The 24,542-nt window shown below is 46.3% G+C and overlaps 1 protein-coding gene across 1 annotated transcript in view; it reads left to right on the top strand.

Annotated features, from left to right (window-relative positions):
• CACNA1I (calcium voltage-gated channel subunit alpha1 I) overlaps positions 1–24,542 on the top strand; it is a 2,042,880-nt gene that overhangs the window by 993,616 nt on the left and 1,024,722 nt on the right. The window contains exon 8 of the mRNA XM_082266478.1: positions 9,266–9,651. Coding sequence (XP_082122604.1) covers positions 9,266–9,651 — 386 coding nt within the window. The remainder of the gene's footprint in view (positions 1–9,265; positions 9,652–24,542) is intronic.

The raw sequence follows: 24,542 nt of genomic DNA, 5'->3' as shown, positions 1-24,542 counted from the left end.
GGTCTTTTTAACTGGATTATATCTGCTGGAAGGACAGTTGTGATGTACAGACTAAGGGAGCAATCCCTCAGCTATTATATTACTGTCAGGAAAATTTTTCAGGTACGGTGTTTACAGGTCCCCAATACTTTTGTGTGGTTCTGCGGCTTATAAGGTAGTGCCCCCAAATGAGAAAGGTTTGTGTGCTTCAGTGAAGCTTGTACCTACATCTTACATTGCCGCTGATCATGAGGATCTGCTATTGTGAAGGAGGGCAAGGGTGCAAGGCAGGACACACAGATAACTGTTTTCTTCTTACAATCAGGCATGGGCATGGTTCCCAACTTGGACTGGGAGGGGGAGCAAGCTCATGAAACAGCTGAATAATTTCTCGTTCATTGTGGATGAGATGTTCAATGAAACCGTTAAAGCTGTAAGGGAAATGACTCAAGCGCAAAGACAAATGAAGACTTTAGTACTGCAGGAGAAAAGGGCATTGGGTTATCTTTTAGTTTCCGAGGGAGTTTCTGTGAATTCAGAGGAGAAGACTGTTGTACCTGGATAACAGACACCAGTGATAAAGTCCTGGCCCATATGGATAAGGTAATTTTACTGCAAGGCAGAGCCAGAGCTATAGCTAGCAAGGGTTGGAATCCTTTTAATGCTTTGGGAGGTTTTGGGGATTTCTTGTTCTCCATTGGATCTTGGTTGAAGGAAATAGGAGTATATATACTTATGTTGTTTTTTTTTCTATTCCTCTATGCCATGGTAAAATTATCCTGTTGCCTGGTTGACCGAGTCACCCAAGCCCAAGCAGATGACTTATTGCTGAGACAAGACACCCCGAAACTCTACTTCTGCATAAGATGCCAAGGATCCCAGCCAGACCAACGATCAACATGTCCCATCATCTCATACCCCCCCTCCCCTCTAAAGTCACCTCCCGAAGAATGGAACCTACATGTCAACATTTGTTTCCTTTTGACCCGTTATCTTTCTTTTTAACTTTTTGAAATGGATTGTATGAGAAGAGCTGTTCTGTTTATCTGGTAGAAGAAGATCAAGATTCATCGAGGGACACATGGGAGCATATGAAAAAGAGGAGGGGCTGTTGTCGATATTTTAATAATATTTGTGTGGACATTTTTCAGGAAGTGTTTTATTTAAATTGCCAGTATGCCAGTAGTGTCAGTTAACTGGTAATCACTATGTACAGTAAATATGGCTTTAACTAGCAATGAGGAAAGACCTGTAGTTGTGGAAGCCTTCCAAAAAAAAGGAGACTGCATACCACTCGCCTGATCTCCTGAACAGCTGGTGCTCTGAGCGGCTAGCGAACAAACGAACGCCGGTCCCGATCTATGGCAGTGCGATGCAAACTCCATCGCGCAAATGTATATCAGCCAGCCAGGGCCCCAGTATTCACTGGTGGAGATATGTTTGTGATGTGGAATTATTATCATTTTGATAAGTATCTGCCCTTTTTCTGGAATAATGGCTGGTAGCTTTCTTTTATGCTTGATCCGCATACTGCTGCTATTTTCCTTTGCAAATATATTCTCATTTACTGAAACAGTAGCATAATCACTATCAAATATGGTTTTTATGAACTATATTATATAGGATTCACTCTAACAGGTTATGATTGGAGTGCATGCGTATGTACTGGAGTGGCCGTGTTCATGAGAATCCACGCTAGTTCCATTGTATAGTGTTTGGCAGCCTTTTTCCTATACGTGGGTCCCATTGTTAGCAATAGTGCATGGTTCCTTTTGCACCCAACGACTGGAGACTCTTGCACACGGCTCAGTTGGTCCATTAACATACACTCCCATTTCTATTTTACTTTTGAAAATATACATGTCTGTGATTGGTTGTGTTGACGCCACCTCCCCCTGTAAACCCCTTTTTGCCTGAGCGTAAATAAACAAGCGTCCCGTGTTGGAGCAGGACTACTTCTATTGACATCAACCGTGTTACAACTTTTGCCTGTTTCTCTCTTTGTCGCCGAGCGCGAAGATTTCTTCATACAAAAGAGCTGTACATTGTACTTTTCAGTACAAGGGATTAATGGCACTTGGCACGTATTAAGATCCGCAAGTGCACTTTTCAGTGCAGTGAAGTTCTTCACACACCAAGCTCATTTCTATGTGCCAGACCCCATTCATTTCCACCACACTCTCGAGCAAGTTTGGTACTTTTTTTTTGGTCCTTTGGACGACTACATTGCTCTCTATAGCTTAAGGGCCCCTAGTTGAAAATCTTTTTCACAAAATAAAGTGGATCACATCTCCAGGCAAGGTTCTGTTAATTAAATATAAACTGATACGATAATGCTTAGGACCAATGGTCCTTTACTCCTACGTTATTGCTGAATGTTACACATTTGCAGAGAGGAACTGCTTCTGTATTTGTTCCTATTTTTGCACAGACTTTTGAATACGAAAAAGTTTACTTTTACTTGTAATTTCTTTAAAAATGTAATAAAATTAAAGTAAAAGAAAAAAGTAAGGTCCCCCACCAAACTTTGCTATCTGTCATGCCAGCATAACTCTCAGGCCTTGCTGTCCAAAATTACAAATCCTTTGGCAGGAAACATTTAGGCCAATAAATGTTTTTCTAACACATATTTAAATGTTTCTGTAAACTTCATGTAGCACTACCCCCATAGGGGCCGCTGGTGAATGTGGTCGTCTCCCACCATGCACAGCCAGGCACATGAATTTTCAGTCACTCAGAGACAAGATGCAATCTTTGCAGCTTTGTTTGTTTTGTTTTTTTATTTAAGGGAACTGAACTTGGATGGGGAAGGGTGCATATGGGATGCCCATTTGATCGATAAAACTCTGTAGGGACTTGAACTATTTACATTCCAGTATATGCATTCTGTCCTCTTCTACCTCAAGCACACACTTTCTTGCAGACTACCACTCCCAGAAACAGCTAGCTCAGGTTGCAGACTCAGCACAATCTCTGGGTCTGGACAAATGCCCTTTGCAAGCAGGGACTGCTTGCAAAGGGCATGGTGAAGCAAAAATTGAAGTTTTTAGTACTAGTCATATCTGTCGCTACTGCTCCCAGTACCACCTCTTCAGGCACTGCCCATGCCACCACAGTCCTCATGACTGCACCCATCCCAGACTGCTCCATCCAAGTCCTTTCAGGCATGCCTCCCAGTCCTCCTGACTGTGTTTCACTCAACAGCCCTCTTGACTGTTTCTGTTACTCCTAGACTTGCCTGGCAGTGTTCTCCTGCTGTCCTCTCCTTGCTCTCATGCCTCCTGGCCAGGACACCTCAGGGTGTCTTGAGAGGGTCCTAACCATACCTGGGCCTAGGCCCAAGGTCATCCCCCAAACTGGGGAGCTCCCTCAAAGGCCATGACAGCCTAACACTCCATCTCCAACTTCCACCTGAACATACTCTTTCCCAGCTGGGCTGACCCAGAGTATTTGAGGGGGCCTGCCCTCTGCCAACCGGTTGGGGATCATTCAGGGCCCTCAGAATACTCCAGGCAGCTCCACCTTACCTCCCCTCCCATTCTTCTGGAAGTTTCCAGTAAGTTTACAAAGTAGAGGTCTCAGTAATGCTACCTGTGAGTCATCCAGCTCTCCCTGGATCTATGCCCAACCCAGGAAAAATACAGACAGGCTTGGTTGTCAGCCAAGCCTGCACAAATTTACCTGCTTTAAACAAAAAAAAAACCCTATCTACACTCCTAGCATACTAGAGAATTCTACATTCGGCTTTAGGAGCCATTTGAACAATCTACTACATTCTTGTGTATAGGCTGAGTTGCTGAAAATCCAACAGGATTGTTATGATCTCATGTGGATCCAGCAATAAGTACTCTTCACTGGATCCTCAGGTACTCAACCTGAGGTTACCAATACAGGGAGTTTCCTATTGCCCATAACCATACAGATTTTCTGCAGAAAGGCTTTTTTTACCATGTCTGTCAATAATCGAAATGTATGTATGTTGTCATGGCTTTCCTAATTAACAGTTGCGCACTTACAGTGGGGAAAATAATTTTTTGATCCCCTGCAGATTTTGGAAGTTTGCCCACTTACAAAGAAATTAAGGGTCTATAATTTCTTTCATAAGTGTATTTTAAATAATAGAGACAGAATATCAACCAAAAATCCAGAAAAACACATAAAGCAAATGCTATAAATTATCAGCTCCCTCCATAAATGATCTATTGAATTACGATCTGGAGACTGGCTTGGCCACTCCATGACCTTAATGTGCTTCTTCTTGAGACACTCCTTTGTTGCCTTGTCAGTATGTTTTGGGTTATTGGCATGCCGAAAGACCCATTTTATGACCCTTCTTCAGTGTTCTGGCTGAGGGAAGAAGGTTTTCATCCAAGGTTTTACAATACATGACCCCTCAATATGGCAAAGTCGGTCTGTACCTTTAACAGAGAAACAGCCCCAAAGCATAATGTTTTCACCTCCGTGACTCACTGTAGGGATGGTGTTCTTAGGTTGATAGTCAGCATTTTTCTTCCTCCAAACCCAGTAAGTCTCCCTCCTTAAGAGGGCACATGTACAGCCAATGCCGATGAACATTTAAGTGACTCAGAGAAGGTTTGGGAGCAAGTGCTGTGGTCAGATGAGACCAAAATTGAGCTCTTTGGAATTAACTCGACTCGCCATGTTTGGAGTAAGAAAAAGGCTGACTTTGACCCTAAGAACACCATCCCTACAGTCAAGCACGGAGGTGGAAACATGATGCTTTGGGGCTGTTTCTCTGCTAAAGGTACAGGTCTGACTTGAGGGTCAATGGACAGGGCCATGTATTGTAAAATCTTTGATGAGAACCTTCTTCCCTCAGCCAGAACACTGAAGATGGGTCGTGGATAGGTCTTCCAGCACGACAATGACTAAAACACGCCTTGGTCACCACCAGACGTTTGCTTTGTCCTCTTGTACACTGGCTCAGCCAATTTGTAAGTATGGTTTTTTCCTACATAGGGCTCTCCCCAAGTTTCCATTCTTTATTTGCCTTTTTTTTTTTCAAAAACTGATATTATGTATTTTTTAGATATACTTGTACGCATCTACTCCTGAAGAGTGAGCGATTGACTCACTAAACGCGTTGAGTTAGAAAGATGCATCCAGTTCACCATTGAATGTCATTACTGATCTGCGCACGCATGTATACCAACCATCATGTCCTTTATCATATACTGTAATTATGTCTGTATTGGCACATGCATTTGCACATATGTTGATGTTTTTTATGCTTAATAAATTTGCTACTATATCTACCCCATTACAATTGACCATTTGTGTACACCTCATTTAAAGTCCCAGGGCTATATCCTTTTTTTCTTTCGTTAGGGATGTGATCTTGTCTCTCCTCTGTCTCCGAAGCCGCGACTGCTGCTGGATGCACACCCCTCTAACGAAGGCCTTGAGTGCACCCCACAGCACCCACGGGTCAGAGACAGAGGGCTCATTAATAGTAAGAAATTCTTGTATTTCCTTGGTCAGCCTAGTGCGGCACCCTTCATCTTGTAATACACGGGAATCACATCGCCAGATGTGTGCAGGGGAGAACTTGGCGGATTCCTCTATGGTTAGTTCCACCACCGCATGGTCGGACCAAGTGATGTCAGCAATCGCAGAGGAAGTCGCCTTGTTCAGTAAAAACAGATCTACACAAAACAAATCTATCCTGGAATAGGATTTGTGCCTGGGCGAGAAAAAGGAATAGTCCCTTTCCGCGGCATGGTGACACCTCCAAACATCATACAGCTTCTCGCTATGGAGAAGGGACCCTAGGGACTGTTGTCGATCCCGGGGGGACACCGAGGAGTCCAACCCAGGGTCGACAACATCGTTGAAGTCCCCACACAGCAATAAATGACCATATTTAACATTGTATACTTGTGGAAGAATTTTCTTCAGAAAACGAAATTAGTGTGAGTTCGGTGCATAGATTACACACAGAGTCAGTGGCATTCCATTGATGTCACAAGTAGTGATGATAAACCTGCCTTCAGGATCCAGTACCGTTTTGTGGATAGTGACCGCCAAAGAGTCTCTGAACGCTAGCATCACACCCCGCTTTTTGTCATCACAGGAAGCAAACAGGGTCTGTGGGAAGTTTTTGTGGGTACAGCGAGGCTGGTTGTTGGCCTGAAAGTGTGTTTCCTGTACAGCTAGTATGTCAGCTTTCCGGGAAGTTGCCTCTTTCCACAGGGAGCGTCTTTTAGCCGTTGGCGTTAATGGATATCACCTTAATGGTCATTGGAGGTCATATAGTTCCGCGATGCTGAACTTCGGGTACTCAGAGCAAAATATATGTCCACAAGTGATGTACCTTACTGTCCAGGGAGGTGAGAGCGGGAGAAGGAAGAAAGAGGATTAGGGTGAAAGGGAGCAAACAACTTAAGAAATGGACTGTCTTGGCAGTCCGAGAGCGGAACTTTCTGCCAAAGAAACGGCAGGAGGCCAGATAGATGCACTATCCATGGCCTAGGACAAAATATGTGATGCCTTAGTTGTTGTTAGGGCTAGAGTGTGCTGAGGGCGACCTGGATGACCTCTTGCGGGATGCCACTTGCCACACTTCCAAGGGACGTAGAGGTGGAGAGAATGGAGGTGGAACTTGTTCTGCTGGCAGGATGTTACATCTGCGGAGTATGGATAGGCCTTCTTCCAACGATCTAATAGGTATAGATGAGCCTTCATGTGTGACTAGAAGGGTCGCAGGGTAGCGCCACTTGTGTTGCACCTGGTGGTTGCGCAGGGCCTTGGTGATTGTAGAATGGTTGCGCCTAGCCTGAAGTGTGTGCTTGGACAGGTCCGGCAGTAATTGTACAGTGCTGTACGGCTCTGGGAGATGATTGACCTGTCTGGAGGCAAGCATGATACAATCTTTAGCATGGAAGAAGTGTACCCTCATCAGTATGTCCCTGGGAATGTCACTCGCCAGAAAGGAGGGTTTGGGTAGCCGATGGATTCTGTCTATCAGGAGCTCAGAGTTCGGGAGAGTGGGAACTAGCAGTTTAAACAGATCCATGGCGTATTGCAGCAGTTGTGTGGGAGAAACCGATTCTGAGACCCCTCGCAGTTTTATGTTATTGCGCCGACTCCGATCCTCCAGATCGGCGACTTTGTTTTTCAGCCAGGCGATTTCTTCGGTTTGAGTGTTCGTTCTGTCAATGATCATATTGATGGATTCAGCATGTGTGGTGACAGATTTTTCCACTAGGTCTATCCTGGAACCTAGGGAGGAGATCTCCTTAGTGATCTGTTTGGTTTGCTGCTGCATGTCAGCTTGCATAGACGCACGCAGGGAGTACAGCATGTTCTTCATTGAAGACTCCGATATAGGGTTCCCTCCAGAAGGGTAGGCTGCAAAGGGATCCCCAAGTGTAGGGCTGAAGGCCGCAGAGGCCTGGTTGTTGTATGTAACGTCCATACCTGGTTCGTGCAGTGTGGGAGGAGGGGAGTCCCTGCGCTGTCTGTGCTTCACTGGGCTTCTAGATGATGGAGAAGGTGGTGACGGTGATCCCGACGATTGACCGCTGTCAGGATTACCCACTATGCGGCGTTGAGGTGGTGTGGCCGGGAGATGTGGCAGTTTGGGGATCGGAGGCGGTCCTTGCTTCCCGCGCTGCCCTCCGCTCGTGTTCCCCCCGCCATTTTGGCAGAGTCCGGGGGCTTGGCAGATGAAGAATCCCGTAAGTTTGCCCGACTGGCCGGTGTCCTTCTTCCGTCTGGTCATTGCGGGCGCTCTCTAGCAGGTCACGGAGCTGGTCCGGGGTGAGTAGAGGCTTTGTGTGCCCGAGTAGCGGCGTTTGTCCTGGGTGGCCGTGCGGAGCTAGCTTAACAAGCAGCCATCTTCCGCGCTAGCAGCCACGCCCCCCTCCACCCTTTTTTTTTTTTTGAATGACTAAAATATACCACCAAGGCAACAAAAGAGTGGCTTAGGAAGAAGCACATTAAGGTCATGGAGTGGCCTAGTCAGTTTACAGACCTTTAATCCTATAGAAAATTTATGGAGGGAGCTGAAACTTCGAGTTGCCAAGCGACAGCCAGGAAACCTTAAGGATTTAGAGAATATCTGTAAAGAAGAGTGGACCAAAATCCCTCCTGAGATGTGTGCAAACCTGGTCACCAGCTACAAGAAACGTCTTACCTCTGTGCTTGCCAACAAGTGTTTCTCCACCAAGTAATACGTTTTGTTTTGCTTGGGGATCAAATACTTATTTTACTCACTGAACTGCAACTTAATTTATAGCATTTTTGGTTGATATTCTGTCTCTATCATTTAAAATACACTTATGATAAAAATGATAGACCCTTCATTTCTTTGTAAGTAGGCAAACTTACAAAATCTGCAGGGGATCAAATAATTATTTTCCCCACTGTATTGTCTATGCAGAATGGAAGATGTGATTGTTCAAGGGCTGCAGGTTTTCTATGCAGCACATACTGTATGTAAAATTAACAACACAATGGATGTCCAGTTCAGTTACAGCTCATGTCACTCACTGCTGAAAAGTCTTGGGTAGCCTGATCTATGTGTGGACTCTTGCTGTTAAAGTCTTCATATATTTTAAATCCTTGAGAATGCAACAATGCAACATTGCTTTGCTTGGCATAATTTAAACTTAAAGTGATTGTAAACCTAACTTATATATATTTTTTTTATAACAAACATGTATACTTACCTGTTATGTGCAATGGTATCATCCAGTAGTAGCCCTGATCCTCCTCTTCTCGGTTCCTCTGCTGGCGATAGTTGCTTCCTATGGTGGCACACCTGTGGGCTCAATCCCAAGCTACACTGTCTGCTTCTATTGACACAGACTGTGTGGGTCGGTCCCACTCACACTCTCTCCTCACAGGACTAAAATGACAGTGGCAAAGGTTGATGGCTCCCACTGCTATCATCCTGTCCTGTGAAGAGGGAGAGAACAGAGAGAGCCGTTACTCTCAGACAAAGAGCTGGATCGAGATTGGGATAAGTAAAAGGGAGGCTCAGGAAAGAGGGGGGGGGGGGAGGGATAGCTGCACGCAGAAGTTTTTTTTACCTTAATTCATAAAATGGATTAAAGTAAAAAAACTTCTATCTTTACAACCACTATATACAGGGACAGATTTACAACAGCAACAACAGCAGGGAGTTTTTCTAGATGAATTCACCGAGAGATATTAAAAACCTTTGTTTCTCAGTTGGCATTAAATATATAAAATATCAGTGTTTGGGTTGACTTAACCTTTAGGCTACTTATAAATATAGTCTCCTCTTTTGTTTTCCTAGGGGTATGTCAGAAGCACAGCCAGTTGGAATATACTCCTCATGCAATTGTACAGCCTATAGCGATCACACTTACCTCTGATCTTTCAAACTGTCCTCAATGTACCAAAGCTAAATGGGATGATGGACGGAAGTTATCTACTCCAGACAGCAACAGGTCCAGTATAGAAGGGACACAAGGGCAAAACAGTGAAACAGGGAGCTGTGGAAGCACATCAGAACTTGACAAAGAGGGAGAGGAAGATAGCGAAGAAGGCATTTGTGAACGGCTTTGTGTAGAAATTCGTGTAAAACTCAGGGGCATAGTAGATAGTAAATACTTCAACCGGGGAATCATGATAGCTATTCTTGTGAATACAATCAGCATGGGCATTGAGCACCACCAACAGGTAAGTTAACTATTCATTGTATTCTTTTGCCAACTTAAAGTGGTATTAAATCCAAAATAAAGAAATAAATTATATTTCAGCTTACCAACTACCATTGACAGATCAAACTGTCCAGCAAAAGTGGCAGTTAGGGGGTTGACAAATACCATTTACTACTATCAGGGGTGCTTATTATGGTCTCTTTTGCTCCTCCATCCGGAGTGGAGACACCCGTGACAGAAATTGTGTTACTGGTTAAATAATGAGGTGAAAATAAAGGAAAAAAGCCCCAAGAAAATGAATGCAGCCAACATTTTTAAGCTGCAAGATGTTGCATTTTTGTTTTTGGATTTAATATCAAAAATTATGCTATTGTTATGTCTTTGTTGAATGGCAGTTATGAAACTTAAAACTCCCGAAAGAGGTACCACTTACTATAGACAATAGGTAAAGTTCTAGTGAAGCAGCTGTCTGACTGAGCAGTCTTTAGACTTAAATATTTAGCAAGCTAGCATTTGAGCCCAGTCTTTATGGTGTTGCACAGGTACAGTTCTAGTAAAATCTGCATGCAGTAAATAATGCTGCTAGTTATATAGCCAGTCCCTATGCTCAGTCTCTGATAGAAGCAACAAGTTAATGTCAACAGTGTCCTCTCAGTCCCAGCAATAGGGATTGCATTGTTTCATTTAAATACACACTATGAGGCCCCTTCCTTTCCAGTAAAATATCTACCTATGCAGTTTGCCATGTCCATGCCTAGTACAATAATTACACTGCTTTTTAAACAGAATCAAGGCCAAACACTGTGGATTTTGGAAAGCAGCAAGAATCAATAGCACATAAAAACAATCATTAATTTGCATCTCATCATTTTAACTACACTAAAATGTTACAATCTGCTTATTAAGAAACTGTTTATCACTATAGTTTATTGTAAACCATGCATTACTAAATTACAATAAATGTACACAAGTAAAAAAAACACCCTGAAGCAAGCACATTTAATTCTTACAGAATGTACTGTAAAGTTGATATAGCCTACTGTTGACAGACGAGGTTATCATAGCATTGATTATCATTGCTGTTACGGTTTTCTAACGCCATTTCATATTGCTGATTTTGTGGATTACCAGGTTTACTCTAATTTAGCTGCATAGAATTCTATTCTTTGATGCTATAGCCTAGCGAACTGTGATTGACCAAATTATTTACTTAATCATTTATGTGCATACTGCTTTTTTTTTTTTTCAATTGAAAATAGTTTATTAGAGAAATAAACAGATACAAAATATGAATTACATCAGAACACAAAAAGCTTTTAAAAACATCAAGATATTAATGATGTACAGTGGTACTTAAAATATGTTGTCAACAATATATCCAGAACAGAGAATTAAAACAATAAAAGGGTCGAAAGTAGTGTTGAGCAAACACGGACTGTATTATTCGTGTTCGTACCGAATAATTGGATTTTTGTTACCCGAAATCCGTGTTCGGTCATTTTTTTCCGGGTTTGTATGTAATGGTGCGCTTTTAATGGCAGGCTTTTAACAGCCAATCAACTAGCGTTTAACTGGTGTGCCTTAAGCCATCCCAGCCATGCCTACAAATGTATTAGTAGCTGTGATTGGCCATCTGAAGCGTGTGACCAAGTCTTTATAAGTTCGAGACCGAGCGCCGATGCGTCATTCTGCTGTAGTACAGGGACAGAGCACACATCATATGTGCTGGCTGCTGATTAGGGACAGACAGTCAAAAATTATATTGTGTCCGAAAATAATTCAGGGACAGGTTGGAGTGCTGCAGGCAGGGTGAGTTGTTAGGGCATTTTAGGGCGAGGCTGGAGATAGGCAGGGTCAGTGTTCTACATCGATTTTGCTGTGTGGGGGGTTTGCAGTGCCGGCAGTGACCGATCTTATCGATCATTTTAGGGCGAGGCTGGAGAATAGGCAGGGTCAGTGTTCTACATCGATTTTGCTGTGTGTGGGGTGGTGTGAACACAATCTTTTTGCCCGCTGAGGAGGAGGGAGAAAAAAATATTTTTTATCAGTCAGTTGTGTGCAGCATTTTTCCTTCAGTGCTGCTGACTGTGATCATACACTGCTGTGTTCACATGTGCTATTATTGAGTGATTTTAAAATTTATACACTTTTTTCTATTCCACTATTCAATATACACCCTTTTGGGTTAAAAAAATTAAATTGTGGCATAGTCTGTACTAATCTATTTAAAAATTACAAACTTAAAAGGGGAATTTTCTTTTTTTTTTCCCTTCATAGCCTGCAGCAGAGCTGACTGATATAAGACACTGCTGTGTTCACATGTGCTATCGAAAAATCACCAATTTTATATCATATTTTCTATTCCGCTATTCAATCTACACCCTTGGGGTAAAAACAATTAAATTGCGGGATAGTCTGTATCGGTACGTGTGAGATACACCTTTCCAATTTTTGGGGCGCATCTCATACCGCCGAGGATTGCAGGGTGCTTCAGTGTGCCTCCTGCCTGTTCTGAACTCCTCCTACTCCTCATCCTGCCTTTGGGGGTCCAAAAAATAGTAATCGGGGCCTAGTCTGGTTCTGTACGTGTGAGATACATACACCTTTTGATATCATATTTTCTATTCCGCTATTCAATCTACTCATTTGGGGTAAAAACAATTAAATTGCGGGATAGTCTGTATCGGCACGTGTGAGATACACCTTTCAAATTTTTGGGGCGCATCTCATACCGCCGAGGATTGCAGGGTGCTTCAGTGTGCCTCCTGCCTGTTCCGAACTCCTCCTACTCCTCATCCTGCCTTTTGGGGTACAAAAAATAATAATCGGGGCCTAGTGTGGGTCTGTACGTGTGAGATACATACACCTTTTGATATCATATTTTCTATTCCGCTATTCAATCTATACCCTTGGGGTAAAAACAATTAAATTGCGGGATAGTTTGTATCGGTACGTGTGAGATACACCTTTCCAATTTTTGGGGCGCATCTCATACCGCCGAGGATTGCAGGGTGCTTCAGTATGCCTCCTGCCTGTTCCGAACTCCTCCTACTCCTCATCCTGCCTTTGGGGGTACAAAAAATAGTAATCGGGGCCTAGTCTGGTTCTGTATGTGTGAGATACATACACCTTTTGATATCATATTTTCTATTCCGCTATTCAATCTACACCTTTGGGGTAAAAACAATTAAATTGCGGGATAGTCTGTATCGGTACGTGTGAGATACACCTTTCCAATTTTTGGGGCGCATCTCATACCGCAGAGGATTGCAGGGTGCTTCAGTGTGCCTCCTGCCTGTTTTCCGAACTCCTCCTACTCCTCATCCTGCCTTTGGGGGTACATAAAATAGTAATCGGGGCCTAGTGTGGGTCTGTACGTGTGAGATACATACACCTTTTGATATCATACTCTCTATTTCGCTATTCAATCTACACCCTTGGGGTAAAAACAATTAAATTGAGGGATAGTCTGTATCGGTACGTGTGAGATACACCTTTCCAATTTTTGGGGCGCATCTCATACCGCCGAGGATTGCAGGGTGCTTCAGTGTGCCTCCTGCCTATTCCGAACTCCTCTTACTCCTCATCCTGCCTTTGGGGGTACAAAAAATAGTAATCGGGGCCTAGTCTGGTTCTGTACGTGTGATATACATACACCTTTTCATATCATATTTTCTATTCCGCTATTCAATCTACACCTTTGGGGTAAAAACAATTAAATTGCGGGATAGTCTGTATCGGTACGTGTGAGATACACCTTTCCAATTTTTGGGGCGCATCTCATACCGCCGAGGATTGCAGGGTGCTTCAGTGTGCCTCCTGCCTGTTCCGAACTCCTCCTACTCCTCATCCTGCCTTTGGGGGTACAGAAAATAGTAATCGGGGCCTAGTCTGGTTCTGTACGTGTGAGATACATACACCTTTTGATATGATATTTTCTATTCCGCTATTCAATCTACACCCTTGGGTTAAAAACAATTAAATTGCGGGATAGTCTGTATCGGTACATGTGAGATACACCTTTCCAATTTTTGGGGCGCATCTCATACCGCCGAGGATTGCAAGGTGCTTCAGTGTGCCTCCTGCCTGTTCCGAACTCCTCCTACTCCTCATCCTGCCTTTGGGGGTACAAAAAATAGTAATCGGGGGGGCTAGTCTGGTTCTGTACGTGTGAGATACATACACCTTTTGATATCATATTTTCTATTCCGCTATTCAATCTACACCTTTGGGGTAAAAACAAATAAATTGCGGGATAGTCTGTATCGGTACGTGTGAGATAAACCTTCCAAATTTTGGGGGCGCATCTTCCACCGCTGAGGATTGCAGGGTGCTTCAGTTTGCCTCCTGTTCGGACCTCCTCCTACTCCTCATCCTCATCCTGCCTTTAGGGTACAAAAAATTGTAATCGGGGCCTAGTCTGTGTTTGTACGTGTGAGATACACCGTTTTGTAAAATTTTTTCTATTCCGCTATTCAATATACACCCTGTTTGAATGTAAAAAATTCAATTACGGCATAGTCTGTATCGGTACATGTGAGATACACCTTTTTAAATTTGTTTGGCGCATCTCCTTCCACCGCCGAGGATTGCAGGGCGCTTCAGTTTGCCTCCTGTTCTGAACTCCTCCTACTCCTCTTCCTCATCCTGCCTTTAGGGTACAAAAAATTGTAATCGGGGCCTAGTCTGTGTTTGTACGTGTGAGATACACCGTTTTATAAAATTTTTCCTATTCCGCTATTCAATATACACCCTTTTGGAGTGTAAAAAATTAAATTACGGCATAGTCTGTATCGGTATGTGTGAGATACACCTTCTAAATTTGTTTGGCACATCTCCTTCCACTGCCAAGGATTGTAGGGAGCTTCAGTTTGCCTCCTGTTCCGAACTCCTCCTACTCCTCTTCCTCATCCTGTCTTTAGGGTACAAAAAATTGTAATCGGGGCCTAGTCTGTGTTTGTACGTGTGAGATACACCGTTTTAACATTTTTTTTCCTATTCCGCTATTCAATATACGCCCTTTTGGAGTTTAAAAAATTTAATTACGGCATAGTCTGTATTGGTACGTGTGAGATACACCTTCTAAATTTGTTTGGCGCATCTCCTTCCACCGCCAAGGATTGCAGGGCGCTTCAGTTTGCCTCCTGTTCCGAACTCCTCCTACTCCTCTTCCTCATCCTCCCTTTAGGGTACAAAAAATTGTAATCAGGGCCTAGTCTGTGTTTGTACGTGTGAGATACACCGTTTTTTATCCTTTTTTCTATTCCGCTATTCAATATACACCCTTTTGGGGTAAAAAAAATTAAATTGCGGCATAGTTTGCATATTTGACTGTGAGATACACCCGTGCGATACTGTTGTTGTTTTGTTCCGCTATTCAATAAACACCTTTCTAGGGCAAGATCATAAATTACAGAAATATGAGACCGTCAAATAGGGGCCGTGGCCTGGGTCGTGGTGCTGCTGGTAGAGCTCCTGTTGCAAGGAGAGGATGTGGTTGATCTGTGCCAGCTACACGCACAAGTGAAACACCTTCCTCAAGTGTGAGTAGGCGACAGAACCTGCAGCAGTATTTGGTAGGGCATCATGCGCCTCTAGAAGTGATGAGGCCAGAAGAAGTACAGGCGATAGTAGATTGGGTTGCTGACAGTGCCTCCAGTTCCTTCACATTGTCTCCCACCCAGTCTACTGCAGAAAGGTCAGAGTTGGCACCTGCCCAACCGTCTTTCACCTCACCCCCTTTGCAAATCAGGCAGGCAGTCTGAGCCCCAAGTCATGCAGCAGTCTCTTCTTTTTGATGACTCTGTCATCAGGGTTTCCCAGGGCCATCCACCTAGCCCTGCCCCAGAAGTGGAAGAGATTGAGTGCAGCGCAACCACTTATTTCTCAAGATGAGTACATGGAAGGACCATCGCAGCACGTCTCCGATGATGACGAAACGCAGGTGCCAACTGCTGTGGCACTTAGAATTGTGGAGACCGACAAGGAGGGCAGGGGCGAAGACTGGGTGGAAGATGATGTGGAGGACGATGAGGTCCTTGACCCCACATGGAATGAAGGTCATGCAGGTGACCTGAGTAGTTTGGAGGAAGAGGCGGTGGTCGCACAGAGCCACCAGCACAGCAGAAGAGGGAGCAGGGTGCAGAAGCGGAGCGGCCGTGCCCTAGACACTACGCCTGCTACTGCCCAACGCAGCAAGGGACCGAGCGCACCAAAGCCAGCTCAAAGGAGTTTCTCTAGCGTGGAAGTTCTTCAGAAAATGTGCTGATGACAGGACACGAGTGGTTTGCACCCTGTGCAATCAGAGACTGAAGCGAGGCATAAACCTTCTCAACCTGAGCACAACCTGCATGATCAGGCATCTAAGTGCAAAGCACGAGCTGCAGTGGAGTAGACACCTTCAAAACCAAGAAACGTCTCTGGCTCCTCCTGCTTCCTCTTCTGCTGCAGTCTCGGCCTCTCCATCCACCTCTGTAGTGATACCGGCACCTGACACCCCGCAAACAGACGATCTGTCAGCAACACCACCACCTGGGTCACCAACCATCTCCACAATGTCCTGTGGAAGCGTTCAGCTTTCCATCTCCCAAACACTTGAGAGGAAGAGGAAGTACCCCCCTACCCACCCGCGATCCCTGCCCCTGAATGCCAGCATTTCAAAATTCTTGGCCTTTGAAATGCTGTCATTCCGTCTGGTGGAGACGCACAGTTTTAAAAGCCTTATGTCGGTGGCTGTCCCACAGTACGTCGTGCCCAGCCGCCACTACTTTTCCAGGCAAGCCATCCCTTCCCTGCACAACCAAGTGGGTGACAAAATCAGGTGTGCACTGCGCAACGCCATCTGTGCCAAGGTCCACCTAACTACCGATACGTGGACCAGTAAGCATGGTCAGGGGCATTATATCTCCCTAACGGCACACTGGGTAAATGCAGTGGCGGATGGGCCTGAGGCGGATAGCAATTTGGCGCATGTCCTTCCACCACCGAGGATTGCAGGGCGCTTCAGTTTGCCTCCTGTTCCTAACTCCTCCTACTCCGCTTCCTCATCCTCTACCACCTCCTCATCCGGTCAGGGTAACACCTTCACCACCAACTTCAGCACAGCCAGGGGTAAACGACAGCAGGCAGTTTTAAAACTTAACTGTTTGGAGGAAAAACCACACACCTCGCAGGAGTTGTGGAGGAGCATGGAACAGCAGACAAATGAGTGGTTGCTGCCAGCGAGCCTCAAGCCCGGCCTGGTGGTGTGCGATAACGGGCGAAATCTCATAGCAGCTCTGGGCCTAGCCGGTTTGACGCACATCCCTTGCCTGGCGCATGTGCTGAATTTGGTGGTGCAGAGGTTCCTTAAAAACTACCCCGATATGTCAGAGCTGCTGCAGAAAGTGCGGGCCGTCTGTGCGCACTTTCGGCGTTCTCACCCTGCTGCTGCTCGCCTGTCAGCGCTGCAGCGTAACTTTGGCCTTCCCGCTCACCGCCTCATATGTGACGTGCCCACAAGGTGGAACTCCACCTTGCACATGCTGGAAAGACTGTGCGAGCAGCAGCAGGCCATAGAGGAGTTTCAGCTGCAGCACACATGCGTGAGTCGCTCTGCGGAACAGCACCACTTCACCACCAATAACTGGGCCTCCATGCGAGACCTGTGTGCCTTGTTGCGCTGTTTTGAGTACTCCACCAACATGGCCAGTGCCGATGACGCCATTGTCAGCTTAACTATCCCACTTCTATGCCTCCTTCAAAAAACGATTCGGGCGATGATGGAAGAGGATGTGGCACAGGATGAGGAGGAGGAGGAGGAGGATGAAGAGGTAACATTTCCAAGGCTTTCAGGAGAGTCATTCGCAAGTGGCTCCGAGGGTGGGTTCCTGCACTCACAAACGCCAGGGACACAATTGTCCAGCAGGGGCACAGTTCTGGAGGATGAGGAGGAGGAGATGGAGGAGGAGATGGAACCAGGTTCGAAGCAGGGTGGCACCCAGGCCAGCTCATGGCCATCACTGGTGCGTGGCTGGGGGGATACAGAGGACACAGACGATACACCTCCCACAGAGGACAGCCTTTCGTTGCCTCTGGGCAGCCTGGCACACATGAGCGATTACATGCTGCAGTGTCTCCACAACAACCGCCGAGTTGCCCACATTCTAACTTGTGCTGATTACTGGGTGGCCACGCTGCTGGATCCCCGTTACAAGGACAACGTACCGTCCTTAATTCACTCACTGGAGCGCGATCGCAAGATGCACGAGTACAAGCGCACGCTGGTAGACGCGATGCTGCTGGCATTCCCACCTGACAGCGGGGCCACAGTGGAAGCACAAGGCCAAGGCAGAGGAGGAGGAGGAAGAGGTCGCCAAGGCAACCAGGGCACCGCCAGCACCTCAGAAGGCAGGGTTAGCATGGCCGAAATGTGGAAAAGCTTTGTCAGCACGCCACAACAAACAGCAGCACCAGCAGCTCATATGGACCGTCTTAGCAGGAGGCAGCATTTTACCAACATGGTGGAGCAGTATGTGTGCACACGCCTACATGTAGTGAATGACAGGTCTGCCCCCTTCAACTTCTGGGTCTCCAAATTGGGCACATGGGCACATGGCCTGAGCTTGCCCTTTACGCCTTGGAGGTGCTGGCGTGCCCTGCAGCCAGTGTATTATCTGAACGCGTATTTAGCACGGCTGGGGGCGTTATCACAGACAAGCGCAGTTGATAAAAAAATTAGATTTTTAATTTTTTTTTTACTGGGAATCTTCTAGAGCAAAAGAAAGCTCTATTTGTAGGAAAAAAAGGACATCAATTTTATTTGGGTACGGTGTCGCACGATCGCACAATTATCAGTTAAAGCAACACAGTGGCGTTTTGCAAAAAATGGCCTGGTCATTAAGGGGGTAAAACCTTTCGGAACTGAAGTGGTTAATGTTCCATAATAATTTTTTTTAGTGAATATAGATATTTGTCCATTGACTATTTGACTATTTAACAACTTTAACCACTTAAGCCCCGGAAGAATACCCCCTTCCTGACCGGGGCCTATTTTGCGATTCGGCACTGCGTGATTTTAACAGATAATTGCGCGGTCGTGCGACACTGTACCTAAACAAATTTGACTTCCTTTTTTTCCCACGAACAGAGCTTTCCTTTGGTGGTATTTGATCAGCTGTGCGATGTTTCGATCATGCGCTATAAACAAAAAAAGAGCTTAAATTTTGCAAAAATAACAATATTTTTCAAATTTTTTTATATGAAATTCCCCAAAAAAATGTAAAAATCTAAATTTTTTAACATTTTCGGCCAATTTGTTTTATGCTACATATGTTTGGTAAAAAAAAATCGCAAAAAGCATATTTTGATTGGTTTGCTTAAAAGTTATCGCGTTTACTAACAAAGGGAAATATTTTTGTCATTTTTGTTGTTTTTTTTTTAATGAGTAATGGCGGCGATCTGCGATATTTTTGCGGGACTGCGACATTGCGGCGGACAGATCGGACCCTTGACTGACATTTTTGACACTTTTGGGGTTACCAGTGACATTACTGCAGTAATCAGTGCTATACATATGCACTGTTACTGTAAAAATGACACTGGCAGTGAAGGAGTTAACTGTATTGGAGAGGGAGGGGTTAAGTGTGTCCTAGGGGCGTGTTTATAACTGTGATTGGCTGTGGTTACTAGTGTAAGAACAGAGATCAACGGTCCTACATAGTAGAACCGTCTGATCTCCATTCTTACACAGGGAAGAATGACAGGCGGCTTTGTTTACATTAGCCACCTGCCTTTCTTCCGGTGTAACGGGCGATCGCGAGTGCCCGGCGGACATCGGGTCCGCCGGGCACACGCGCGGGGGGGGGGGTCCGTGACTGCGCGGTAGCGGGAGCGTGCCTCCGGCGGCGAGCGCTCGCTCCCTAGAGCCTCACAGGCTAGCGACGTAGCCCTACATCGCTTTGCCTGTGAGGGGCTGACTGCCGACGTAAATAGTCGTGCGGCGGTCGGCAACCGGTTAAATTACTAATAAAAATCTACAGATTTTAACTGATAATTTGTATAGCCTTGAGTGCTATGTTAAAAAAATGTTCCATTAATATATATGATATATTAAGTCTTTAAAAGGGATGCCAGCACTTAAGTGATTATTAATTCTAACAGTACATGCAGTATTCACTCTTGTCTATATTTATAGAACCTAGACTAAATTAGCATTAGACTCTTTAAATATGGGGGTGGTGGGGGCACATCTGATTTTTGTGAGCTGACCAGAGATCATCTTTAGTAACTCTACACAGTAAATTAGACGCCCTGCACTCACTTACAATATAACAGGAATGAAGATTAGCATTAGACCCTTAAAATATGGGGGGGGGGTTGGAGCACATGTGATTTTTTTTAGCTGATCAGAGAGATCATCCTTTAGTAACTCTACACAGTGAATTTAATTAGCCGCCCCCCTTTCAGTATACCAGTATGCCAGGAATGACAATTCAGATTGATTCGGTCTGGAGCTGAACAGGCGGCTGAAAAGGCTGCTGAGCAATGGTCTGAGACTGCGAGGTGGGGCCCGGCTCAAGAAGAAACCGTTTGATTATGCGCCACCCATGTTACGACACTGGACAGGCACAGGCCAGCCCCCGCCATGTTCGTCCAATAACAGGGTGCCCGCTGGCCATCCTGAGCCTGAAGATGGCAGCTGGAGCACAGGGAGCGAGTGTGACACCGTTAGGAAATATATTAAAGGTCAGCCTGCCCCCTAGCATTCCCCACGCTACGCCACTAGCTGGGAAAAGTCCTGGCAGGGTAAATTAGCTGGGACAGGGACCTATCTGCCGGGACTGTCCTGTCAAAAACGGGACAGTTGGCAGCTATGTCACAGCACAGTGCAAACTTATGCAGTAGTGCATCACAGTCCCCCAGCAAACTTAAAATTTAGCTAACATTGCTATGCTGTTGTAGCAATCATTAATTAAGCAATAATTAAGACCAGTGGGAGCTATCCAATTCTGGGCACCTCGTTTGGGAACATTCTGTGCCACAGAGCTGGAGAGAACTACCCCCCTCAAACATTAAAGGGGTGGAGTAACAATCTGACGACTACTATAAGGCATATGCATAACAATAGTGCTCTTCAGATATCAATATTCATCTATCGTGAGTAGAAAACATATTTTTCTGAAGAAAGGCGAGCAGTTCAGTATAGTCAGGATTGAGATACTTAATATGAACACAAGTTCCATAATAGGCAAAATGGAGAGGATGTGGTTGATCTGTGCCAGCTACACGCACAAGTGAAACACCTTCCTCAAGTGTGAGTAGGCGACAGAACCTGCAGCAGTATTTGGTAGGGCATCATGCGCCTCTAGAAGTGATGAGGCCAGAAGAAGTACAGGCGATAGTAGATTGGGTTGCTGACAGTGCCTCCAGTTCCTTCACATTGTCTCCCACCCAGTCTACTGCAGAAAGGTCAGAGTTGGCACCTGCCCAACCGTCTTTCACCTCACCCCCTTTGCAAATCAGGCAAGCAGTCTGAGCCCCAAGTCATGCAGCAGTCTCTTCTTTTTGATGACTCTGTCATCAGGGTTTCCCAGGGCCATCCACCTAGCCCTGCCCCAGAAGTGGAAGAGATTGAGTGCAGCGCAACCACTTATTTCTCAAGATGAGTACATGGAAGGACCATCGCAGCACGTCTCCGATGATGACGAAACGCAGGTGCCAACTGCTGTGGCACTTAGAATTGTGGAGACCGACAAGGAGGGCAGGGGCGAAGACTGGGTGGAAGATGATGTGGAGGACGATGAGGTCCTTGACCCCACATGGAATGAAGGTCATGCAGGTGACCTGAGTAGTTTGGAGGAAGAGGCGGTGGTCGCACAGAGCCACCAGCACAGCAGAAGAGGGAGCAGGGTGCAGAAGCGGAGCGGCCGTGCCCTAGACACTACGCCTGCTACTGCCCAACGCAGCAAGGGACCGAGCGCACCAAAGCCAGCTCAAAGGAGTTTCTCTAGCGTGGAAGTTCTTCAGAAAATGTGCTGATGACAGGACACGAGTGGTTTGCACCCTGTGCAATCAGAGACTGAAGCGAGGCATAAACCTTCTCAACCTGAGCACAACCTGCATGATCAGGCATCTAAGTGCAAAGCACGAGCTGCAGTGGAGTAGACACCTTCAAAACCAAGAAACGTCTCTGGCTCCTCCTGCTTCCTCTTCTGCTGCAGTCTCGGCCTCTCCATCCACCTCTGTAGTGATACCGGCACCTGACACCCCGCAAACAGACGATCTGTCAGCAACACCACCACCTGGGTCACCAACCATCTCCACAATGTCCTGTGGAAGCGTTCAGCTTTCCATCTCCCAAACACTTGAGAGGAAGAGGAAGTACCCCCCTACCCACCCGCGATCCCTGGCCCTGAATGCCAGCATTTCAAAATTCTTGGCCTTTGAAATGCTGTCATTCCGTCTGGTGGAGACGCACAGTTTTAAAAGCCTTATGTCGGTGGCTGTCCCACAGTACGTCGTGCCCAGCCGCCACTACTTTTCCAGGCAAGCCATCCCTTCCCTGCACAACCAAGTGGGTGACAAAATCAGGTGTGCACTGCGCAACGCCATCTGTGCCAAGGTCCACCTAACTACCGATACGTGGACCAGTAAGCATGGTCAGGGGCATTATATCTCCCTAACGGCACACTGGGTAAATGCAGTGGCGGATGGGCCTGAGGCGGATAGCAATTTGGCGCATGTCCTTCCACCACCGAGGATTGCAGGGCGCTTCAGTTTGCCTCCTGTTCCTAACTCCTCCTACTCCGCTTCCTCATCCTCTACCACCTCCTCATCCGGTCAGGGTAACACCTTCACCACCAACTTCAGCACAGCCAGGGGTAAACGACAGCAGGCAGTTTTAAAACTTAACTGTTTGGAGGAAAAACCACACACCTCGCAGGAGTTGTGGAGGAGCATGGAACAGCAGACAAATGAGTGGTTGCTGCCAGCGAGCCTCAAGCCCGGCCTGGTGGTGTGCGATAACGGGCGAAATCTCATAGCAGCTCTGGGCCTAGCCGGTTTGACGCACATCCCTTGCCTGGCGCATGTGCTGAATTTGGTGGTGCAGAGGTTCCTTAAAAACTACCCCGATATGTCAGAGCTGCTGCAGAAAGTGCGGGCCGTCTGTGCGCACTTTCGGCGTTCTCACCCTGCTGCTGCTCGCCTGTCAGCGCTGCAGCGTAACTTTGGCCTTCCCGCTCACCGCCTCATATGTGACGTGCCCACAAGGTGGAACTCCACCTTGCACATGCTGGAAAGACTGTGCGAGCAGCAGCAGGCCATAGAGGAGTTTCAGCTGCAGCACACATGCGTGAGTCGCTCTGCGGAACAGCACCACTTCACCACCAATAACTGGGCCTCCATGCGAGACCTGTGTGCCTTGTTGCGCTGTTTTGAGTACTCCACCAACATGGCCAGTGCCGATGACGCCATTGTCAGCTTAACTATCCCACTTCTATGCCTCCTTCAAAAAACGATTCGGGCGATGATGGAAGAGGATGTGGCACAGGATGAGGAGGAGGAGGAGGAGGATGAAGAGGTAACATTTCCAAGGCTTTCAGGAGAGTCATTCGCAAGTGGCTCCGAGGGTGGGTTCCTGCACTCACAAACGCCAGGGACACAATTGTCCAGCAGGGGCACAGTTCTGGAGGATGAGGAGGAGGAGATGGAGGAGGAGATGGAACCAGGTTCGAAGCAGGGTGGCACCCAGGCCAGCTCATGGCCATCACTGGTGCGTGGCTGGGGGGATACAGAGGACACAGACGATACACCTCCCACAGAGGACAGCCTTTCGTTGCCTCTGGGCAGCCTGGCACACATGAGCGATTACATGCTGCAGTGTCTCCACAACAACCGCCGAGTTGCCCACATTCTAACTTGTGCTGATTACTGGGTGGCCACGCTGCTGGATCCCCGTTACAAGGACAACGTACCGTCCTTAATTCACTCACTGGAGCGCGATCGCAAGATGCACGAGTACAAGCGCACGCTGGTAGACGCGATGCTGCTGGCATTCCCACCTGACAGCGGGGCCACAGTGGAAGCACAAGGCCAAGGCAGAGGAGGAGGAGGAAGAGGTCGCCAAGGCAACCAGGGCACCGCCAGCACCTCAGAAGGCAGGGTTAGCATGGCCGAAATGTGGAAAAGCTTTGTCAGCACGCCACAACAAACAGCAGCACCAGCAGCTCATATGGACCGTCTTAGCAGGAGGCAGCATTTTACCAACATGGTGGAGCAGTATGTGTGCACACGCCTACATGTAGTGAATGACAGGTCTGCCCCCTTCAACTTCTGGGTCTCCAAATTGGGCACATGGGCACATGGCCTGAGCTTGCCCTTTACGCCTTGGAGGTGCTGGCGTGCCCTGCAGCCAGTGTATTATCTGAACGCGTATTTAGCACGGCTGGGGGCGTTATCACAGACAAGCGCAGTTGATAAAAAAATTAGATTTTTAATTTTTTTTTTACTGGGAATCTTCTAGAGCAAAAGAAAGCTCTATTTGTAGGAAAAAAAGGACATCAATTTTATTTGGGTACGGTGTCGCACGATCGCACAATTATCAGTTAAAGCAACACAGTGGCGTTTTGCAAAAAATGGCCTGGTCATTAAGGGGGTAAAACCTTTCGGAACTGAAGTGGTTAATGTTCCATAATAATTTTTTTTAGTGAATATAGATATTTGTCCATTGACTATTTGACTATTTAACAACTTTAACCACTTAAGCCCCGGAAGAATACCCCCTTCCTGACCGGGGCCTATTTTGCGATTCGGCACTGCGTGATTTTAACAGATAATTGCGCGGTCGTGCGACACTGTACCTAAACAAATTTGACTTCCTTTTTTTCCCACGAACAGAGCTTTCCTTTGGTGGTATTTGATCAGCTGTGC

Source organism: Pelophylax lessonae (assembly GCF_965119305.1).
Source record: "Pelophylax lessonae genome assembly, chromosome: 8".
Lineage (NCBI taxonomy): Eukaryota > Metazoa > Chordata > Amphibia > Anura > Ranidae > Pelophylax > Pelophylax lessonae.
The sequence above is the reverse complement of the archived record's forward strand: the minus strand, read 5'-3'. Positions and strand labels throughout refer to the sequence as shown.